This window comes from Solenopsis invicta, chromosome 6, assembly GCF_016802725.1.
Source record: "Solenopsis invicta isolate M01_SB chromosome 6, UNIL_Sinv_3.0, whole genome shotgun sequence".
Taxonomy (NCBI): Eukaryota; Metazoa; Arthropoda; class Insecta; order Hymenoptera; family Formicidae; genus Solenopsis; species Solenopsis invicta.
In genome coordinates, this window is record NC_052669.1 from 25711595 (window position 1) to 25730625 (window position 19031).

General features: G+C 34.4%; 3 protein-coding genes across 8 annotated transcripts in view; 1 reads left to right on the forward strand and 2 right to left on the reverse strand.

Moving 5' to 3' along the window:
* Positions 1-7913, forward strand: part of LOC105202297 — a 19421-nt gene extending 11508 nt beyond the window's left edge. The window contains exons 5-8 of one of the 2 annotated variants that reach the window (XM_039450643.1): positions 1154-1314; positions 4810-4901; positions 5650-5842; positions 6414-6701. In XM_039450643.1, coding sequence (XP_039306577.1) covers positions 1154-1314; positions 4810-4901; positions 5650-5842; positions 6414-6445 — 478 coding nt within the window. In that variant the 3' untranslated portion in view covers positions 6446-6701. Of the gene's footprint in view, positions 1-1153; positions 1315-4809; positions 4902-5649; positions 5843-6413 lie in introns of both variants that reach the window. The other variant, XM_026134383.2, reaches the window with a different exon arrangement.
* The window catches only part of LOC105202257 (peptidylprolyl isomerase domain and WD repeat-containing protein 1), a 25107-nt gene extending 8038 nt beyond the window's left edge, over positions 1-17069 (reverse strand). For 2 of the 5 annotated variants that reach the window (XR_005575017.1, XM_039450642.1), the window contains exons 1-8: positions 16099-17069; positions 15683-15785; positions 15406-15602; positions 15130-15323; positions 14708-15045; positions 14446-14635; positions 13792-14367; positions 13631-13705 (exon numbers count right to left, since the gene is read on the reverse strand). Coding sequence is in view for 4 of the 5 variants with exons in the window: in XM_039450642.1 (XP_039306576.1) it covers positions 13631-13705; positions 13792-14367; positions 14446-14635; positions 14708-15045; positions 15130-15323; positions 15406-15602; positions 15683-15785; positions 16099-16192 (1767 nt within the window). In the remaining variant the exon portion in view is untranslated. Of the gene's footprint in view, positions 1-13520; positions 13706-13791; positions 14368-14445; positions 14636-14707; positions 15046-15129; positions 15324-15405; positions 15603-15682; positions 15786-16098 lie in introns of those variants that run through there. The other 3 variants (XM_011170703.3, XM_011170697.3, XM_011170678.3) reach the window with 3 other exon arrangements.
* On the reverse strand, positions 9368-13146 carry LOC105202283 (sperm mitochondrial-associated cysteine-rich protein). Its single transcript, XM_026134379.2, has 2 exons — positions 12301-13146; positions 9368-12135 (listed from the first exon to the last, which is right to left on the reverse strand). The coding sequence occupies exons 1-2, from the start codon at positions 12396-12398 to the stop codon at positions 11880-11882; spliced, it is 354 nt and encodes a 117-aa protein (XP_025990164.1). The 5' UTR covers positions 12399-13146; the 3' UTR covers positions 9368-11879.
* Positions 17070-19031: the final 1962 nt, after the last annotated feature.

Here is a 19031-nt window from a genome sequence, read left to right on the forward strand (position 1 = left end):
GAGTGCTTCCCCAACGAGGGGCAGTCGGAAAGGATTCAGACGGATGGGAATGTGTGGCTTAAAGGTGCTACATGCGTGTGCTGACAACGCGACATAATTTAAATTAAGCTCTTTTCTGGTTTTCTCAGAAAAAAGCAGATTCGAAAGAATAGAGAGAGAGAGAGAGAGAGAGATTTTGTAATGTCATTATATCTTAAATATATGCATTACTACGCTTTCGCGTTAGCTTTTGTCTTAATGGCATTTGCCATTACGAGATTTACATTTCACGAGTCTATCCCTTTCTATATTCGTTCTCCTTCCGCTGTTTTCAAACCAATCACATGTATTTGTTTAATTTTAAACAAACAAAAAAGATAAAGGAAAATATGTCTAATGCTTTTTCTCCGTTTGATTTTATTTTATGTAAAACGTAGATCTCCATAGGATAAACCTAGATAGTTTGTATCGGTTATTTTCTCGAGAAATAATATGCAATACAAAGGAAACGAAGAAAGGAGAAGTTTTTCATAACAAATCAAAAGATCTTTGTGTAAATAAACACGCATCAAATTTTATACGTATTATGTATCATAATTATATATGATATGAAAATATAGAAGAGCACAAAAGACAATTACATGCAACTATATATTACATAGAATATAATACATACAAAAGGTACAACAAAATAGGTATTCCAATAACTAATGATGACGAAAGATTATTCTTTAATCTCTAAATATGAAACAGAATTGATATTTGTAGAGAAGCTTATCTTAATTTTGATAAAAATGACGTGTAATCATTCTAGCGTATTTTCCCACGTAAATTACCATTATGCACAACATTTCTGCAGAATCGTGAAAAATAAAACCGCTTGATGTATAGCTCGTGATAATCGCGACGATCTTGATAAAGATCACGTCGGACGTACATTTTCTAAATAAACTTCATATTTAACAAAAAATTGTCGACATTGTTACTTTAATGAAAGAGAACCGTTTTAATCGCACGTATCTATCGTAATGGCGACGAGTACCGTTGTAGTCGTAATTGCAAATGACCGGGATGAAGTACTGATAGAATTTCCAGAAGCAAATTCTCGCGTAATTCGTTTGAACGTAATATCTCATTCGCCGAGTTACGCCCTTCTTTTTTTTCTCCTCTTTAGTTCGGCCTCGCAGCTCTCCGGCATGGAGGCAGAAGAGGAAGCTGGCGAGAAAGTGGCGACGTATAAAGTGGGCATGCTGGGCGCGTCGGAAGTCGGGAAAACTGCTCTAACTGCACAATTCACTACGAGCGACTACATTTGCGCTTACGATGCTTCTCTCGGTAAGCACACGTCTTTACATTCCTATCATTTAATCTCGATATAATTCAGCACCTCGGAAGAATTAATTCGATCTCGATTAACCGCGAAATTGGACCACGCACACAGTTCTCTAAGACCACACACACACACACACACGCGCGCGCGCGATTAAAACCCAGAGATCAAGAAGGAGAAATGATGATTACTTTTCTTTCACGAAGAGATAGACAGCTGTTTTCTATCGTACGGCCAACGTTCAACCGGAGGGTTTCTATCTTGGTACAGGAAATTGACGTTGTTTCCGTTTCTGTTCTCGAAAGAGGCATCCTCGGATGTTTACTCTCAGATGGACATTGCCTCTGAAATTCTGCGCATAGTAAATGATCGCCTCGCGACTATTTCGTATTTAATTATGTAGCACTCGTCGCGAGCCGTGCTGGATTGTTCACGATATCGCGCACTTCCATTAAACAGAATTAATTAATCTGCTGGGTAAAACGTTAGCGGTACATATATTTGCGCGAAACGAACATTTCTCTTAAAGCGATTTGATTGTGTCAATTAATTGTTTGATTATGCTTCCGATAAATTATTCCGCACGAATAGCGTGTTATAGTAGCAGTTATAATAAAGTTTTTATGTGTTATTCTGAAAAACGGATATAATTTATAATTCAAAAATATTATGTGCATTTTACAAAAGAATTATCGCTCAAATGTTCAGAATATTTTATAATTTGTAACAGCAAGATTTTAAGATAGGGACGAAATCTTATAATCTGAATGCACACAGTTATACTTTTACATATTTTCTACCGTTTTTATAGCTCTAAGTAAAATATTAATATAATAATTCTTAAAATAGAGGAGAGTTGCGTACTACTCAAGTTTTTTTTTATTATATTTTCCATTTGATGATTTCCAATTACCGATTTGTACACAAATAAGAGTTAAAAATTGTAGCTTGATATTTTATGTATCTATTACTACAATGTTTAATCTTTTACCAATATCAAATTAATTTATTATAAATCTTTTTGCAACATGTTGCAACCGGTTGCCTAAATCGTACCTATAGATCTTCTAAATCGTATCGTTTTTGAAAATATCGAATTTATAATGTAAATCAAAATGTTTAAAAATATAAGAAATGATTCACTAATTTCTTATTTTATTAATTTATCAAAAAAGAATCAAATATTTAATAATTAATAACAATAATGAAAAGATAAAGATATTAAAATAAAATTGGCTTAAATTTATTTTCGTATTAAACGTATTTTTATTCAAATAAAAATTATTTGTTTTACTATTATCACTTATTAGACTTACAAAAATATCATTTATTATAACATATGTGGTAATATAATTTAAGAAACTTGATAGAATTTATGAAATATCAATTAAATCATTATAATTGCAAATATGTACAAATAATGAATGTAAAATGTTTTACAACGTTCTTTTATGAAAAATTCAATATAAAATTGAATGATTATATTGTTATTAGGTAGATAAATTGATAAAAAAATAGCATCAGTTGTACCTAATTTTTTAAAAATGTCATTAGCACAGACAAAACAAATTGTAATTTGTGAAATGTTTGTCTTTATTACTCATTTTTCTATATATTTTATATCTTTACTACTAAATGTTGCTTATTTTAAGTAAAAATATAAAATATTGATGAGGTATAATTTATGCCTAGTCATTCAGCAAATGAAGCAACTCTCCCCTATAACAAACATTTGATTGATTACAGTGCTGTCATATATTTTTATATATTGTTTTATATATCGTGGCATGATTTAGCAAAATATGAATAACTTTTAGAATTTTTTATATGATTAGTAAAAATGTACATACAATTGATTGCCAATTGAATATCGTTATTCTAGGTTTGAAAGAAATATAAGGAGAAAAATATTCTCTACGTAATTTATAGTGTAATTTTTTCTTCGCGTCACGTACACGACGTTAATTATTTTTCGCGTACAGTGTCGAAGGAGTTAATTTGCTATGCAAGTCGCATCTTACGTTTTATTAACTTTTTGCATTTGCGGTTTCCATCTGCAATTTGAATTTTTATTTTCTCAAACCACATTTACGTCCTTACGTTCTCATGCAAATGGTAAGATGGTATTTTTATTTTTGCGAAACTTTTGCTTTTTGCGTTGTCACTGATCAAAATCAATCGCCGCGATCGATGTTAAAATGCGAGGACAAAATCCAATAGTGTTGTGAGAAACGTTGCGTGTAAACGACTCTCTCATTACGCTTACACGCACAAACAACAATATAGTAATAACCTGTAATTTAGCAGTCCAGTCAGGCCAATTAATTCGCACGAGAGCCGTTCGTTCGGAAGCAATTTTCGCTTGTAATGAATTGTCCGTGACGCATTGATGCTGCGCTTTTGTCTCACCCCGCGAACTCTCTCGACATCGCTCACTCGTCCTTTCAATAAGCTGTAAACTCATAATGTAATTAAAATTCACTCATTTTACGTTGCAGCGAGCACTTCCGCGACGATAAACAGCTCTTATCCCAGCCGTTCAAATGAGAAATGCAGAACTTTCTTTCATACGATTTACCTAGCGCAAATATTTAAGTATTTTGCATCAATCAAATTTTTTCCTGTACCAACATTTTTCTCTCTATCTCTCTCTTTCACGATATTGAATACCGCTTGGTGAAATCCCTATTCATCTGGTACAGTAGACACTTGAGCGAAAACTACACATAAGACAACACATCGTACGCTGTTGACCCGAAAAGGAAGATGCTTTGGTTGCTCTCGTCTCGGTCTCTCCTGTTTCTCCTTTGTCTTTTCGCCGTGTTGGATAATGCATGTACATACGTATATACGATATTTTCCGTCGTATTTCCGCTGTCGAGGTCACTCTCTTATGGTCGATTTTATTGAAATCGCATCCTTGCAAATTCGCCGCGAGTATCGGTACTCATCGCGAGTACCTTCGCGCGAGCTTACAAAGTAGACCCCTGCTGTATCGATTTTTTACCAAGTATCTAGAAAGAGGGGGGAAAAGATAGATATAGAGAGAGAGAGAGAGAGAGAGAGAGCGATTATTGATATCTCTGTATACGAAAGAGGCATATATTCCTCTCGGTGATCCGCTTTGACGATACGGGTTCAACCTAGATAATGACGCCTCTGAAAAAAACGATCAACGGAAGTTCTGTGAAACTTTATTGCCTCGTTGTTGTTTTCCGGTGTAATTAGATTTGTCCCTTTGTATAAACACATCTGCGCATATACTTGTGAAGGCCAAGCCTCGTTTCTGGTGGTGCGAGAAAAAAAAGAATCAAGTGCGATGCGCTATGATGCACGTACGTTATCTTTAGACTCAAATACTGCTTTTGAAGCGAGAACATTAATCATCAGTTTTTGCTTTTAATTACACGCGTTTGCATGTATTCGGAAATACCGATAACGTGCGAGTTTGATTGATAGTCGGACGATATTGCAAATGTCGATTTGCTGCATTTTTTCAGACGACGAGTACGGAAAGAAGAATGTGTCCGTGATGCTTGATGGCGAGGAGACGGAATTGGAAATCATTGATCATCCCGCCGCAGAGATGTCAGTAAGTAAAATGTGATGTTTTTTCCGTATAATAAAAATAGCACGATGTCGGAGCGCTACAGTGATGCATCGAGGGGTCAATTACCCCAAGAAATTACATTAAATAAGTAACTGTCGGATACCGGAAGGAACTTATTCGCCGATCTCGTATATAGAGTCATAACACGACGTCACCTTTATCGAGTTTACTCTATTATTGTCGATTAGATGTCGGCGTAAACCCACGGGATACATCCTAATATAAATCGTCGTATGTAACACGATGTGATGCGCGTAAATGACGGAGAGAGCTGTAAAAAATGTAGGTGTTCTTTTTATCAAGTAAAGAAGACCAGCAGACTCGAAAGGGTCAATAACGCGGAAGAGCACCCAAGTGAATTATTTCCTCGGATTTTTCAAAATGAATCGGAAGAAGAAGGTTCTTACGTAGGTGTTTGATACGATAAAACGATAGCTACAAATAGATGTGTAAAAATCATTTTGTGTGGTGAACTATAGGACCGTAAAGATTAAAAAATAAAACATAGGTATATATGTGAACTATTGCAAAATAAATAACGCTTCTTTAAACGTTACAATACTCTCTCCCTTGTTTCCATTTATCGCGATATTGCGTTACGTTACACCGGTTACACGAACGATGAAATTTATTGTTCAGCGGGGAAATGAAAGGTGAATCGCTCTCGTTCGTTAATCGACATTTTTCCGCAAGTTTCCCCCATTTTCTTCCCTACCTTCATCTTTTTGAGGTCGAGACCTTTTGTTCATCTTACAATCCGGACGTGTACGTGGTGGTGTACTCGGTGGTGGACAGAAGAAGCTTAAAGGTGGCCGAGGAGACGCTGCTCTATTTGTGGAAGAGCGATTACATGGCGACTCACGGTGTCATTTTGGTTGGCAATAAAGTGGACCTCGAGAGAAAGCGGGAGGTCCCATCGGTGGGTGAGTACATGAATTTTGTATCAATTTTTTCATTGTAACTACGATCCACGAACCGTTTGCCGATCGGAGTTGTTGAGAAAAATATAATAAATCTAGTTCTCAAACTCGATTCAATAGAAAATTCCTATATTATGTTGTATATCGTATATTTAAATGTAAGTATGTAATTTTAGTGTACGTTTCTTCATAAAAAAAAACGTTTAACAAATCTATATTTGTATAAGAATAAAAACATAATTTAACAGAAAAAAGATATATTTAAGCGGACTTTCCAGTTCTATTATATCTTTTTCCTGTTAAATTTAGACGATATAATATTCACATAAAATTTTAGAATAGATTTTTATTTACAAATTTATATGCGACGTATTTTAAAGTATGTGGATATTTTATAATATACAATATATACGTATTACGATTCTCTAAACGTTTTTCTCCAAACGTATTACACGGTATGTAAAATTGTAGAATTTTATCGAGAATACGTACAAATTGTAAATCGTTTGAAGTGGACTCGATATGAAAAACGTTTAAGAAATGAAGCATAAAACGCGTAAAATGTATTTTACAGAGCACCCGTATCAAAGTACACGCAGCATGTAAACTTATAAATGGAATTTTATTCTGAAATTTGAAATTGTCTAAAGGCAGTTTTAAGTTTTAATCGCACGTATGACATTCGAGTCCACCGTTCCTGCCGACAGTTGGCCGTCGTCTGGCGAACAGTTGCGGTTGCAAGTTCATCGAAACCTCTTCGGGTTTGGCCCATCACGTGGACGAGCTCCTGGTCGGCATTCTGGCACAGATCAAGCTGAATCCGCAGCGCAGCCGGGACCAAGCGACCAGGCGCCGTCGTAACAAGTACCGCAGACGTATTCTAAAGCATCTGCTCGGCTTCAAGAGGAAAACCAAGAGCTGCGAGAACCTCTTCGTTCTCTAACGTTCTTCTCGTATGACGCCTCGTGTACGGCGCAAGAAAGGAAAGTGATTTCAACGGATATCGAGCGCCCAAGAGTGTCGTTCTTCGGTCCGCAAATACGTGTGCTATCTTCGCGAATAGGTGAGGATCGTGCGACGTAGTCGAGTAAACGTATCTGACATAGGATGCCACGCGGTGAATCAGTAACGCGAGGCACACAACGCGAAGAATATCGAGCAAATTCTCGGAATGTCTGGTTTAAATTGGAATACAAAGAAATTCACGTACCGATGGCGAGTAGCGCGCGTGAAAGAAACAAGACCTCAGGGCTTTTGTATTCGTGCGCAGAAAAATAATAGATCACGCCGGTCTTTTCAACATAAAAACGAAGCTCTTTCATCGAAATGCAACGCAAGTTTTTTGCTGCCCCCACTAGAGACATAGGTTGCGTTCCGAAATTCACTGCCAGTACTGAAAATCTATAGTATACGTAACATGAACTATAGATTTTCAGTACTTGCAGTGTATATCGGAACGCAGCCACACTTGCAAATAATTCAAGCGAGGACGAACGATTAATCTTTTCCCACTGGAATGTATGTCCCAATTTAAAAAATTATATCTCTGGTAAATATTGAATCATTAAGGTTTAATGGAATTTCTTTTATAAAGAATTATATAATAAAAAGTTTTAATAATTTTAAAATTTTTATAAAAAAAATATTGTGATAAATGCAATTATGAAATATAAAAGAATTATTTTCGTAGTAAGATCCAAAGATTTTTTAATTAAGTTGTGAAAGATTTAACACAATGCACAGTACTAGCCTCGTTCAAATAAAATTCTGATAATGTTTTTATTATATATATATATATAAAGTATAAAAAAAAACTATCAAATTTTTTATATCGATGATATAATTTAATTAATAATATATTTTATCTCAATAATAGAAGAATATAATAACGTCGATCAGATTGAAAATTTTTGGACCTTATTACGTATTTCTTACCAATATGATGATATATTTGTTTTATAAATTAAATTTATATTTTATGACTTTGAAAATGTTTCGATATAAACTTATTAAGATAAAAATTTTTATTGTTTTTTTACATTTGCCATAATAAAAGCGCCATTTTGAACTGTTATGTTTAATCTCATTTTTATATTCTGCACAAACTTAAAAAATAATTAAATCATGTATGTTTCCCTTTTCAAAAAAAGCTAAACGTGGATTAAGGGACCGTTTATTCGGACCGTTTGGAGAGGAAATATAATTTTGATCGGGTTTTAGTTTTCCCTTTTTTGAGGGACGGAATAAAAAGTACATTTCAATGTTAAAATATATATTTATTTGTATAATTTTATATCTGAAAAACTATAAAATAGAAGAACAAATTTTCGATTTTTTTATGTTTTTCATATAAAATATTTGTTGCCGCGAATATGTGTATTTATTTTATCGTATACTCAGTATAACTCCAAAAAAATTAATATGAAGCAGAATCTAAATATTATTTTTAGATATGTGATATAATTTTTTGAAACGTAGTGAAGAGAGAATTTAACGTTTTAAATATTGCGACTTTTTGAAAAGAAGAGCGAGTTTCAAACAAGTTGGGAAAAAATCATAATTTCAGTAAAAAGCTGAAATGTTAAAATCTATTTTTATTAAGTCTCGATAGACAGTACGTATCAGAAAGGTATTAGGGTTTTGTGCTTCAGATAAAGCCTCTAGGAGTTACGCAGGTACAATCCGAGATGCAGAGTTTCGCAATAGTAAATATTTTATATGAAAGAGATAGAAATTGTGCAAATTTCGTTCTTAATTCACAGTCTTTTAGATATGAGATTGTATAAATAAATATAAACGTCGAAATGTTTTTTTTTCCATTTCATCTGCTCTTAAAATGCATTTTCTCACTGAGCAGTCGGGTAATCCTCTTAAAACGAAACATGCACACGTGTATATGTGTGGTAAACGCGTAAGTAATAATTTTACGAGAGTTTCGACGTTGTTTCACACTTCTATCTGCGCATGCAGAGAATGGTTATTATTATTATTATTATTATTATTATTATTATTATATATTTCCATTTCGAACGAGTTTTTTCTCCCATAACGCGTCATCGCGGACATAAAGTTGTGACTCATCATGAGGATAACGTGACGTTAAAATAGAATAACAGCACATCGCGATATAATATCGGAAATAAAGTCATCGATAATGAAACGGAGCGCGTGATAAAAATTACATTTACGAAATGCAAATACTCAACATCTGATATCCGAGCTGTTATAAGCTCACGCGAATAGAGGAATGTAAAATGCGATAATGCAATTTTGAGGTGCAAAATTAGTTCTGACGTTTCAAAAAGAAAAATTCTGCAAAGATCTCTCAATGTCGCACATCGTATTTGTGCTATGTATGTATGCTAACGGTCTACTTGAAAGATTACTGTAAGTTCGTTACTTCTCCGAATTATAGACAAGCCAATAATGTGGCCAATAATATAGATTATTAATGTTTATAATTCAGCATGCTAATAGTAATGATAACAATAATTGTTCAGCGGGAAAAACTTAATTCTCACTCACTGTGTTTTCGTCTGACTGTTACAATAAGTTTATTCACATCGAAAATGTACAATAGAGTAATTTGTGATAGACCCGTGTAAGTTATCCGCGTACGCACTGTTGTATTAATCGCGCTCTTTCACAACGACGCTCGTATGCGTCTCTGGTGACTAAATCTCGATAACGCTCAGGGGCAGCTGCCCCTGGGTCCGAGGACATCGTCTGGGAACAGCTACTCTGAGTCTCGATCGATCCTTGACGAGAGAGGGAATCGAAAGATTCGGACACTACTGGCGCGTAATGTAATAAATTTCGGAATTTCTCTGATTTTTAGACTTTGACAAAATTTGCGATTCGCACGCACTTGGATTTTCGGACAGAAAAGTGAGTCCTCGGGGTTTTGTCCTTTCGAAATCGGCGAGCACTCGAAAATCCTTCGAATTTTTTTTTACGTATAAGTGTGTATGTGACTATACGTGTCGCGCACGACGGTGTGTGTGTGTGTGTGTGTGTGTGTGTGTGTGTGTGTGTGTGTGTGTGTGTGCGCGCGCGCGCGCTACGCAACAACAATAATTAATGATATCAGCTGATAACAGGGAAGTCATCTAACAAGCATGATGATGTATTAATGATGTCAAAAGAACGTATTTTTAGGATTATTGACGTCAAATAAATCTACAATACCATATAAGTTCTTTTTATGTGTTTTTATGTCATTTTTAATTATGCTTCATTATTACGTCTATCTCAAATATATGTGGTATGTAGTGACGTAATTTATATAATATAAATTATATCACTAGCTAGTTTGTTACATATAATTAAGTATAAAAGATGAAAGAATTTAATTATATTTTATCAATATATTAATATGTTATATTCAAGTAAGTAATAGAAAAGCTATTTTGCATATATAAAAATCAGTAAAAACTGTAACTTTATTATGTTCACATTCATGAAAAAAATGTATTTTTGTTTTTTTAATAACTCTAAAATAATGTCTTTCAGATAATTTTAAATGACAATATCAGTAACATTTCAGCATTATTTTTACGTTCCATTGAAGTTCTATTTTAATCATTAGGACGTAACTAATGAGAAAGTCACGAGAAAGATAAATTGATATCATGTTTGCTGAACAATCGCTTCACTACTTCGAATATTAAGCATAGCAAATGATGTCAATATGTCGTGATATGTCATAATGACCAAAATATAACTTCAATGGAAATAAATAGAAATAACGTCAAAATATTATATATCTATAATATCATTTAGACTTGTCTGAAACATGTTATTTTCGACCAAATACGTTACATTAAAAGTAAAATAAATTTTATTGATTAGCACCAGCTAATTAAGATGACATTAAAATCACATTAAAAAGATGTACATTGTAGGTCATCATTAAAATACGTACTTTTGACTATTAATTTTACTATAACACGTCATCATGTTTGCTGGGAGATTAATTGTAAAAAAAAAACACTAATTTGTACAGACATTTTAACTATTTCTCGCGGGGTGAAAATCCGCGATAATAGATCAAAGATGCAGATCCGTACTGATTAAAACTTGCTCGATTAAAAAAGAATCACGGAGATTCGTAGCAGCGATTTTCTGAACGGAAAGAAACTACTTCATCAAAATCTGCGATGCACGAATCCTTTAACCGAATAATTTGAATGACTTAAAGGAGAGCGTATCTGCTATAAAACGCGATCAATAAGAATGCGTTCGCCAATATCGGAATTTTCAAGCAATGCACGAATATGGGTGGTATTCTTGTCGCGGGAGTGGGATCAACAAAAGCAACCGACCAAGCAAAGTAATCTTGTAGGTAAAATAGCTTCAGATGCCGATATCTGATTCAGGCCATGATAGAACTCATTGCGTGTGATGTACGAATGTGATCCTGTTTGTATTGTATAAGAATGGTGGTGACGCTTTTATTTGGAACATATCATGCAATTCTACGAAACGCGATCGTCAGTATTATTTTGACATCGCTGTGGCTGCATCGAGCTCGTTTTCCCGAAAAGAGATAAAAAAAAAGATATCCGATATTTTGATTAGACTCTGTCGGCTGAACGTATGGACTTTCCGTTAAAATCGAGTAAAATGTGAATGTTTTATATGGATTTGTAATAAATTTCTTTCCTTTATTTCTCTGCTAAGAAAGACTTTCCTCTTTGCTCGTTGGCTATTCCAAGCTGGCATAAACTAAAATAAATGTACGACGTATTAACACATTGATTGCCAATCGTGATCAAGAATGACATAATTTCATGAAAAATTTCCAAAAAGGAAAGCCAACTATGTTTTCTTTCACAATTTACTTATTTTATGATAGAAAACATTGCAAATTCTATTAACATTTTAATCAAAAATGTTTTATGGCAAAAAGAAAATAAATTATGAAAGAAATCATATTTAGTTTTCTGGAAATTTTCCATGAAATTGAATGTCATTCATATAAGAGACGTGACAATCAATTAATTTTGTACGTTTTTTTCTTCTTTAAAATTCTTGATTCTTATTCGTTTAAACATGGTAGTGGACCGCAAGGGCGGCAAGGATTACAGTACGGATTCGGTGATGATTGCGGTAACGTTGCCGGAAGTATCGAAGGTGTTAAAAGCCAAGGACAGCAAGGTCCAGGTATTATCGGACAACATCGAGGTGGCGGAACGCAAGGCGGTCTCCGGGCTCGGATCTCGCAAGGAATTTCTTCAATTCTCGGGGGCAAAATTATGCTGTGCGACGGCGGTGGTGAAATACTTGGGCATTTGCTTTATAAACATTATGACACTTTGAAGCATTATGACACTAGAACGACTAATTTTTTTTTGTCGGCTATATATTATCAGGGACTAACAATCAAACATTTTTCTTCTATTACATGAAATACGCGATAATTTGGATCATTGGGATTTCCTAAATTAAATTGCACGTACCTACAGTCAATAGCACATATCAGATACTTCAACTCGTCCATGTCATTCCATGATCCCGATTTCTTCTTGCAAGACATATCCCTTATTATTATTGACATTTTAGTTTCTTTTTGTTTTGTATTTTTATATTATTTTATTTTTATTTTATTTAAATTTAATTGTATTTCACTTTTAATTAGATTGTAAGCCAAATCTTTATGACAGATAATTTTATTGACATGAAATTGCAGTTTAATTGCATATCTTTTTTAAAAGCAATTGTATTTTTTTTTATATTAATCGATTGATATCAGTATTTTATGAATAAAAATATGAAAGCAAAACCATCAAAAATGTGCATTTTACAAAATAGGAAATTAGCATGTCACCTGGCAATTCTTAATTTTTACAAATAATTATGTAATTTAAAACAAACTTAAATATAAATATAACAATGCATAAATGATTAAAACATTTTTGATACCCAGTATATATTAATACTGAATGAAGTCATTGCTGAAATGCGAGATATGTGTGAATGTTATCTGTTACTGTTATCTACATCTTTTTTTACGATTTATATTATGATTTTATATAATTTTTATAAAACATATTTTTTCAAGTTGACAAAATAATTTTATCAAGCAAAATTATGTCATCACCCAGTGCTTATCAGAGATTAATGTTAAAGATTGCTTCAGTTTTACCCGAAAGATTCCGCGCCGCGTTTTTGCATCCTGCAGGTACGATTTTAAATTAAAATTTCTGCGAAAAGGAGATTGCACCAAAATTCACCGAAAAATATAATTCGAGAAAAAAAATTATTTATCAGGTCCAACTACTGTATTCTTTTGGGCGCCAACGTTTAAGTGGGGCATTGTTATTGCGAGTATAGGAGATCTTAAAAGACCCGCAGATACGATTTCTCTCAGCCAAACCGCGAGTCTTATGGTTACGGGCGCTATATGGTCTAGGTACAGATATCTCTTGTTTGAGATTTTTTAATTTATTGTACAAGATTGAGCAACCTGACTTATCTCAATCTACGCAATTCTAGATATTCATTAGTAATCATACCAAAGAATTATAATTTGTTCAGCGTCAATTCATTCACTTGCATTATGGGAGCTTATAACTTCGTCAGAGGATTCTTATATCAAATGTCGCAGAAGTGAATAGACGCCAACAGTATAACAGTATATATGCAAATCGTGAAATGATCAAGAAGAGATATGCATTAATATATTTTATACAAATGTATATCGCTTTTTATTATATATCATTATTTAACAGTCACGCTAACTATTCGTATATCATCATATGGTTTATCAGTTTTAGGATTTGTTTTTACCTGGCTAATATTCTGCACAACCTCCATTCCTTTGTGAACACGGCCAAATACGGTATGCTTGTTATCTAACCAGGGCTGAAAATAACATGTGAAATATTTATGTTAAACGAAATCTTGAGACTATGATTTTGATGAATTTTGTTCAAAGAATTTGTACTCACTGTTGGTGTAAGTGTAATGAAAAACTGACTACCATTCGTATTTGGTCCTGCATTTGCCATGCTCAGAGTATATGGTCTGTCGTGCTTCAGACTCGGCTTGAATTCGTCGTCAAACTCGCCTCCCCATATGCTCTCACCACCGGTACCAGTTCCAGTGGGATCGCCTGTTTGTATCATGAAACCCTTGATAACTCTATGAAATATGTGACCATTGTAGTAGCCATTTTTCGCATGCACACAGAAGTTCTCCACTGTCCTAGGAACGTCTTTGCCAAAGAGATTCACGTGGATGTCACCAAGCGCCGTGTGGATTATCGCCGTGTCATATATTTTTTGCATGTTTGTAGCCTCTGTAGAAGATATGATATCCTCCTTAGAGGGTTTCTCGTTGAATACGTCGCGATCGCACTCTTGACTCTTCGTATCCTCCGGCTCTCGTCTCGTGAACATGTAGAACCGATTTTTTTTATGAGCTGTGCAAAATAACGTTGGATCTGACCGATTCATCTCCATCGTGGGGTTTTCGGAAGCCTCCATCTCAACGGTCAACGCAGCAGTAGTCTTTCTCGCTTTTCCCTATATAAAATTATCGAATTACAATATATATTTATTAATTATAATTGGCGTTTTAATTATCAAACTTTTATCGAATACTTGAAATAATGCCAGCCGCATTGGTCGTATGTTCTCTGGCTTTCCCATAATTTTAATACAACGATTTGTGTAAAGATTAACCATTTTGACACCCAGCATGGTAGGATATAGAATAATATAACCAGATTCGTCAAAAATAATATTTCCTAAATTTGTTTCAGTTTTATCCAGATCTCTCTCGACTGCCATTCTATAACATAATTTAATGTAATAATTGCTGGAGAAATTACATTTGATTTCATATGCAATGCAAATGTCTCACCTGCGTCCAAATTCCATATTTGGAAGTTGCTGTACAGCTTGCTGTAATTCACTGAATCTCTGCAACGTCTCGTCAAATACCCTGTATAGTTTACCCGTTCGAAAATTAAAAACCCTAACTTTTCTGTCTCCGCTAAGGGACGCAAATCGTTTACCATCAGGTGATATCGCTAAACCACATGGATAAGTCTTATTCTTAGCAAATTCAAACAGGTCAGTGTCCAACTTTGATTCAAATGATATGCACTTGGGAAACTTGTATTCCATTTTTGGACCTGTCCAGTACTCTAATATTCCAGCTTTATCGACAGAGATACATGTCTCATATACAGAATTATACTGTAAAAAAAGATTACACACATTTTTTTTTTTTTTACTCACATCGATATTCTTTTCTATACCTTCCATTAGAGACTGACTCACCTTCATAATGACAACAGGTTTAGTATGCAATTTCTCAAACACGTGTAAAGGTGTACTTGTTCCCTGACCATCATAGACATATATCTTATTTGATTCCTGCGAAGACACAGCTACAGCAGATATGGCATCACCAGCCGAGTATACCCATTCAGCACAAAGTGGCACAAAGTCCAATTTTATCATGTTTATCATATCTTAAATAACATGCAAAGTAGAATAAATTAAATATATATTTTCTATTTTAATATCTCTTAAATAAGAATAAACTTTGCTTACCAAAATTAATAACATCAAATATTTTCATTGTTTTATCTATGCTGACTGAACATACATGAACACCATTGCAGCTAGCAGACATTGATTGTATTGCCATTAAGTGAGCTCGAAAGTGTTTTACAAATTCTATCAATTCTTCCTGTTTTTTCCAAAATTTAACATGTCCATCGCAGCTAGCAGTTATCACAAAATTTGACCTGTATCATTAAACTTAAATAGTAAGATCTGTGGAAAGAAGACTACTGCACATTATTGTAATTATTTTTAAAATACCAACTTTGTTACTAAAATATGAGTGATGATGTCTCTATGCATATACGATTTCTCATAACATTCACAGCATGGCAAGTTATCTATGTAAACTTGTTCGTACTCCAAAACTGTAAAATTAAAAGGAATATTTGAAAAACATATAAATTTCCTAAAATAAAATATAAATCTTATTATTTATGACAAGATATTAAGTATTAGAATGTCAGGAGCAATTTAAAAATCAAAATTTTGTCAAACTTCTGTGGAACAGAGAACCATTGCATTTACATTCATTCGTATAAAATAATTGGCAAATAATTACACATGACAAATGTGAGACAAATAAGGAGTTACAAACTGACATTGTAATAACACACAAATTTTATTTCGTGTTTATTAAAGGGAAATTAATGAAAATATGTCTTGGTTAGGCTAGTTAACCTCGTTGCTTCTTTTGCGGAGCAGCTTCCGAAGGTAACGGTCCAATCCAACCATCTTCCGCGTCACTGCCCTCGTGTTCACGTTTTTCACTCATGATTGTAATATGTGTGATATAATATTGTGATATAATATTGTCAATTATATTAAGAAAAGCACTTTCCGCGTAATCGATAGCTGTCAAAATGTTTACGTTTATGTGCGTTTACGTTCGCAGCGACATCTATTTGATAGTTGCACCTATCACATTGTCAGAACGAAAATTAAAATATTTAATTGCGACGCAAGAAAATATATAAAACTCTTTGCATATTATTACGTTGTTTCTAGACATCAAAAGCGACAACAAAGAAACCACAGCAGAGAATCTTGTACATACATCGATAATTTACATTTGTAGCGTTTCTACCGAATCGATCAATTTTCATTGAAAACGTACCGGCGATCTGTGATTCGTTCGGTGTCAATCTCACGTTGAATCATACACGTAAAATTAATCTGCTGTATATTAATAAAAATTACGTTAGTCTTTCCCATATAAGGCGTTGTATAAGGCTCTCGCGAAATCCTCGGTCAAGCATGGGAACTGTCGTATATCGCGGATTTAGATCACGTCAAAGTTTTCGGGAAGAGTCACATGCGGAGTGCAAGCGATAGTGCAGCTAAAGAAGAATGCTAAAGAAATTACAGACGACACAACGCGCTTTTTGTATGTAATACGAGTTAATTCACTTAACTATAATTCCGTATCGTTCGACATTCAAAGCAATTCACGACAATCTGCGCGGAGAAGGCATCTTGTTCAAACGGAATGGGCACACGACTCGAAGCAACACGACAAGCTCATGAAGTTACGCATCACGAACGAACATTTTCATACGCAACATTAACACTTTCGTATCACGAAAATCGTCCACTAATACCGGCGATTCCATTCTCGTATCTCGTATCTACGCACAATTCGAACTTGAAATGCACGAGAAGCATGTTCGACAGGTGGCGAAGTGGAAACCAAGATGGCGCCGGCAGTAGCGGCGACAGTCACGGTGGCGCGACGATCGTAGCCGAGCGGCGGCGGAAGCGGCCGGGCGGCCGAGGCGACACCAGACACGACTACGATTGTCACGCCATCGTGACTGCCGCCTCTACTGCCGGCGCCATCTTGATTTCTGCTCCGCCACCGGTCGGACGTATTGTGTACTTCTCGTGCGTTGTGTCGCAAGTTCGAATTGTGCGTAGATTTGTTGTATGTACATACACACGAGAGTGAGGTCAAGTGAGGTTGCCGAATGTGTTCGTGAACGATCTTCGTGACACGAAAGTGATATTGTCGTATATGGAAATGCTCGTTTCTGATGCGTAGCTTCATGATCCGGTCGTATTGCTTTGAGGAAAGTCGTGTGCCCGTACTCGTTTGAAAGGGATGCTTTAACCGCGCAGATTGCCGTGAATGTCGAACGATACGGGACTAGTCGTGCGAGTTAACTTGTATTGCATACGAAAAACGTGTTTCGTGTGTAATCGTGCGAGTAATGCGTTGTGTCTACGCGTGCATTTATTCGAACATTTTTTGTTATTCGGATTTATCATTTGCCGTGCGTGACGTCAAGTGTCGACCACTCACGACTCTTTCTACTCTACCATGTTTGTCGTTACTTGCTTCTGGTCGGACGATCTGTGCCATCCGCGTTTTTCAAATACAAGTTGTGTACAGATACGAAGTGAAAAGTGGTAAATTTAGTAATAGACGATTGATTGTCTTAATACGCAAATTACGTTATCTACAAACACATTAAAAATAATCGCGTTTGTACGATGCTTTTTCGTGCAAAATATACCTGTTGTGTCGTGACAAGTTATACACTTTCGTGTGCGTTTTATTCGCGTTTATGTGATATATTATCCGCGTAATTCGGGAGTACCAAATAAATATCGAATCATCATTAATGTGCGGTTTGAGGAAAACACGAAATGTCGGTAAACTTCAGTGAGAAGAAGTCATTTGTGAATAAACTCGGTTAGTATACTATTTTATTTATTGATAGTCTTCATATTTTTGGTTTCGTATCTTCTTAATTTAAATATAAAAATAAAAATAAATTTTTATTCCTACGCTTAATAAAATTTAGAAAATATGTAATATTTCTGTGTAAAAAGATAATATAAAAGCATACAATAATTCTGTATTATAAAAATATTATTAATCTCAAATGCTTATAAATTACAAAATTATAGCTCAAATATAATTTATATTTATGAATAATTATATTTATTATATTTTTAGAATTAACTAAAAGGAGAATGCAGTAGCAGCAGCAGCAACAGCAACAATTGGTGAGTGAATCAATGAAACAATCTGCTTACATAATTAACTAACTAAAGTAGAAGATATCCGTTTCCGTTAATGCATAACTCAATGTCTATAAATCCCAATAAAGCCTGATTTGTGTAGGCTGTAACCATAAAAAATTGATCATAATTTATTATTCTTCTATAAATCGATTATGATTGGCTATTTTCTTACGGTTACATCCTGTATGAACTAAGCTTTATGCTTATAAATCTCACAAATAATCCGTAAATGTAGAAGTGAGGTGGGTTAAATAAAGACACCTGTCATATTAATTGTTTATCTTTGTCTATCTAATTCATCTTACTCTTAATCAGGGCATCTTGAGGGTTTACACATAAAATATATAAGTCTACATTGTGGCTGTTTTCTTTTTAGAAGACACAAATTGACACAAGTTAACACACTTGAACACAGTCTGACTCTCCTCCTGAGTAGAGTCGAAAAGTGTCTATTGAGTTTGTAAATGGAAAGCGAAATGTGTTGCTTTGCGTTAAAAGTGTCGACTGTGTTCTTCAAAAGGAAAACAGCCTATGTATATACAATGTGTATATATTATGTTTTATGTCATCTATATAAGAAATAA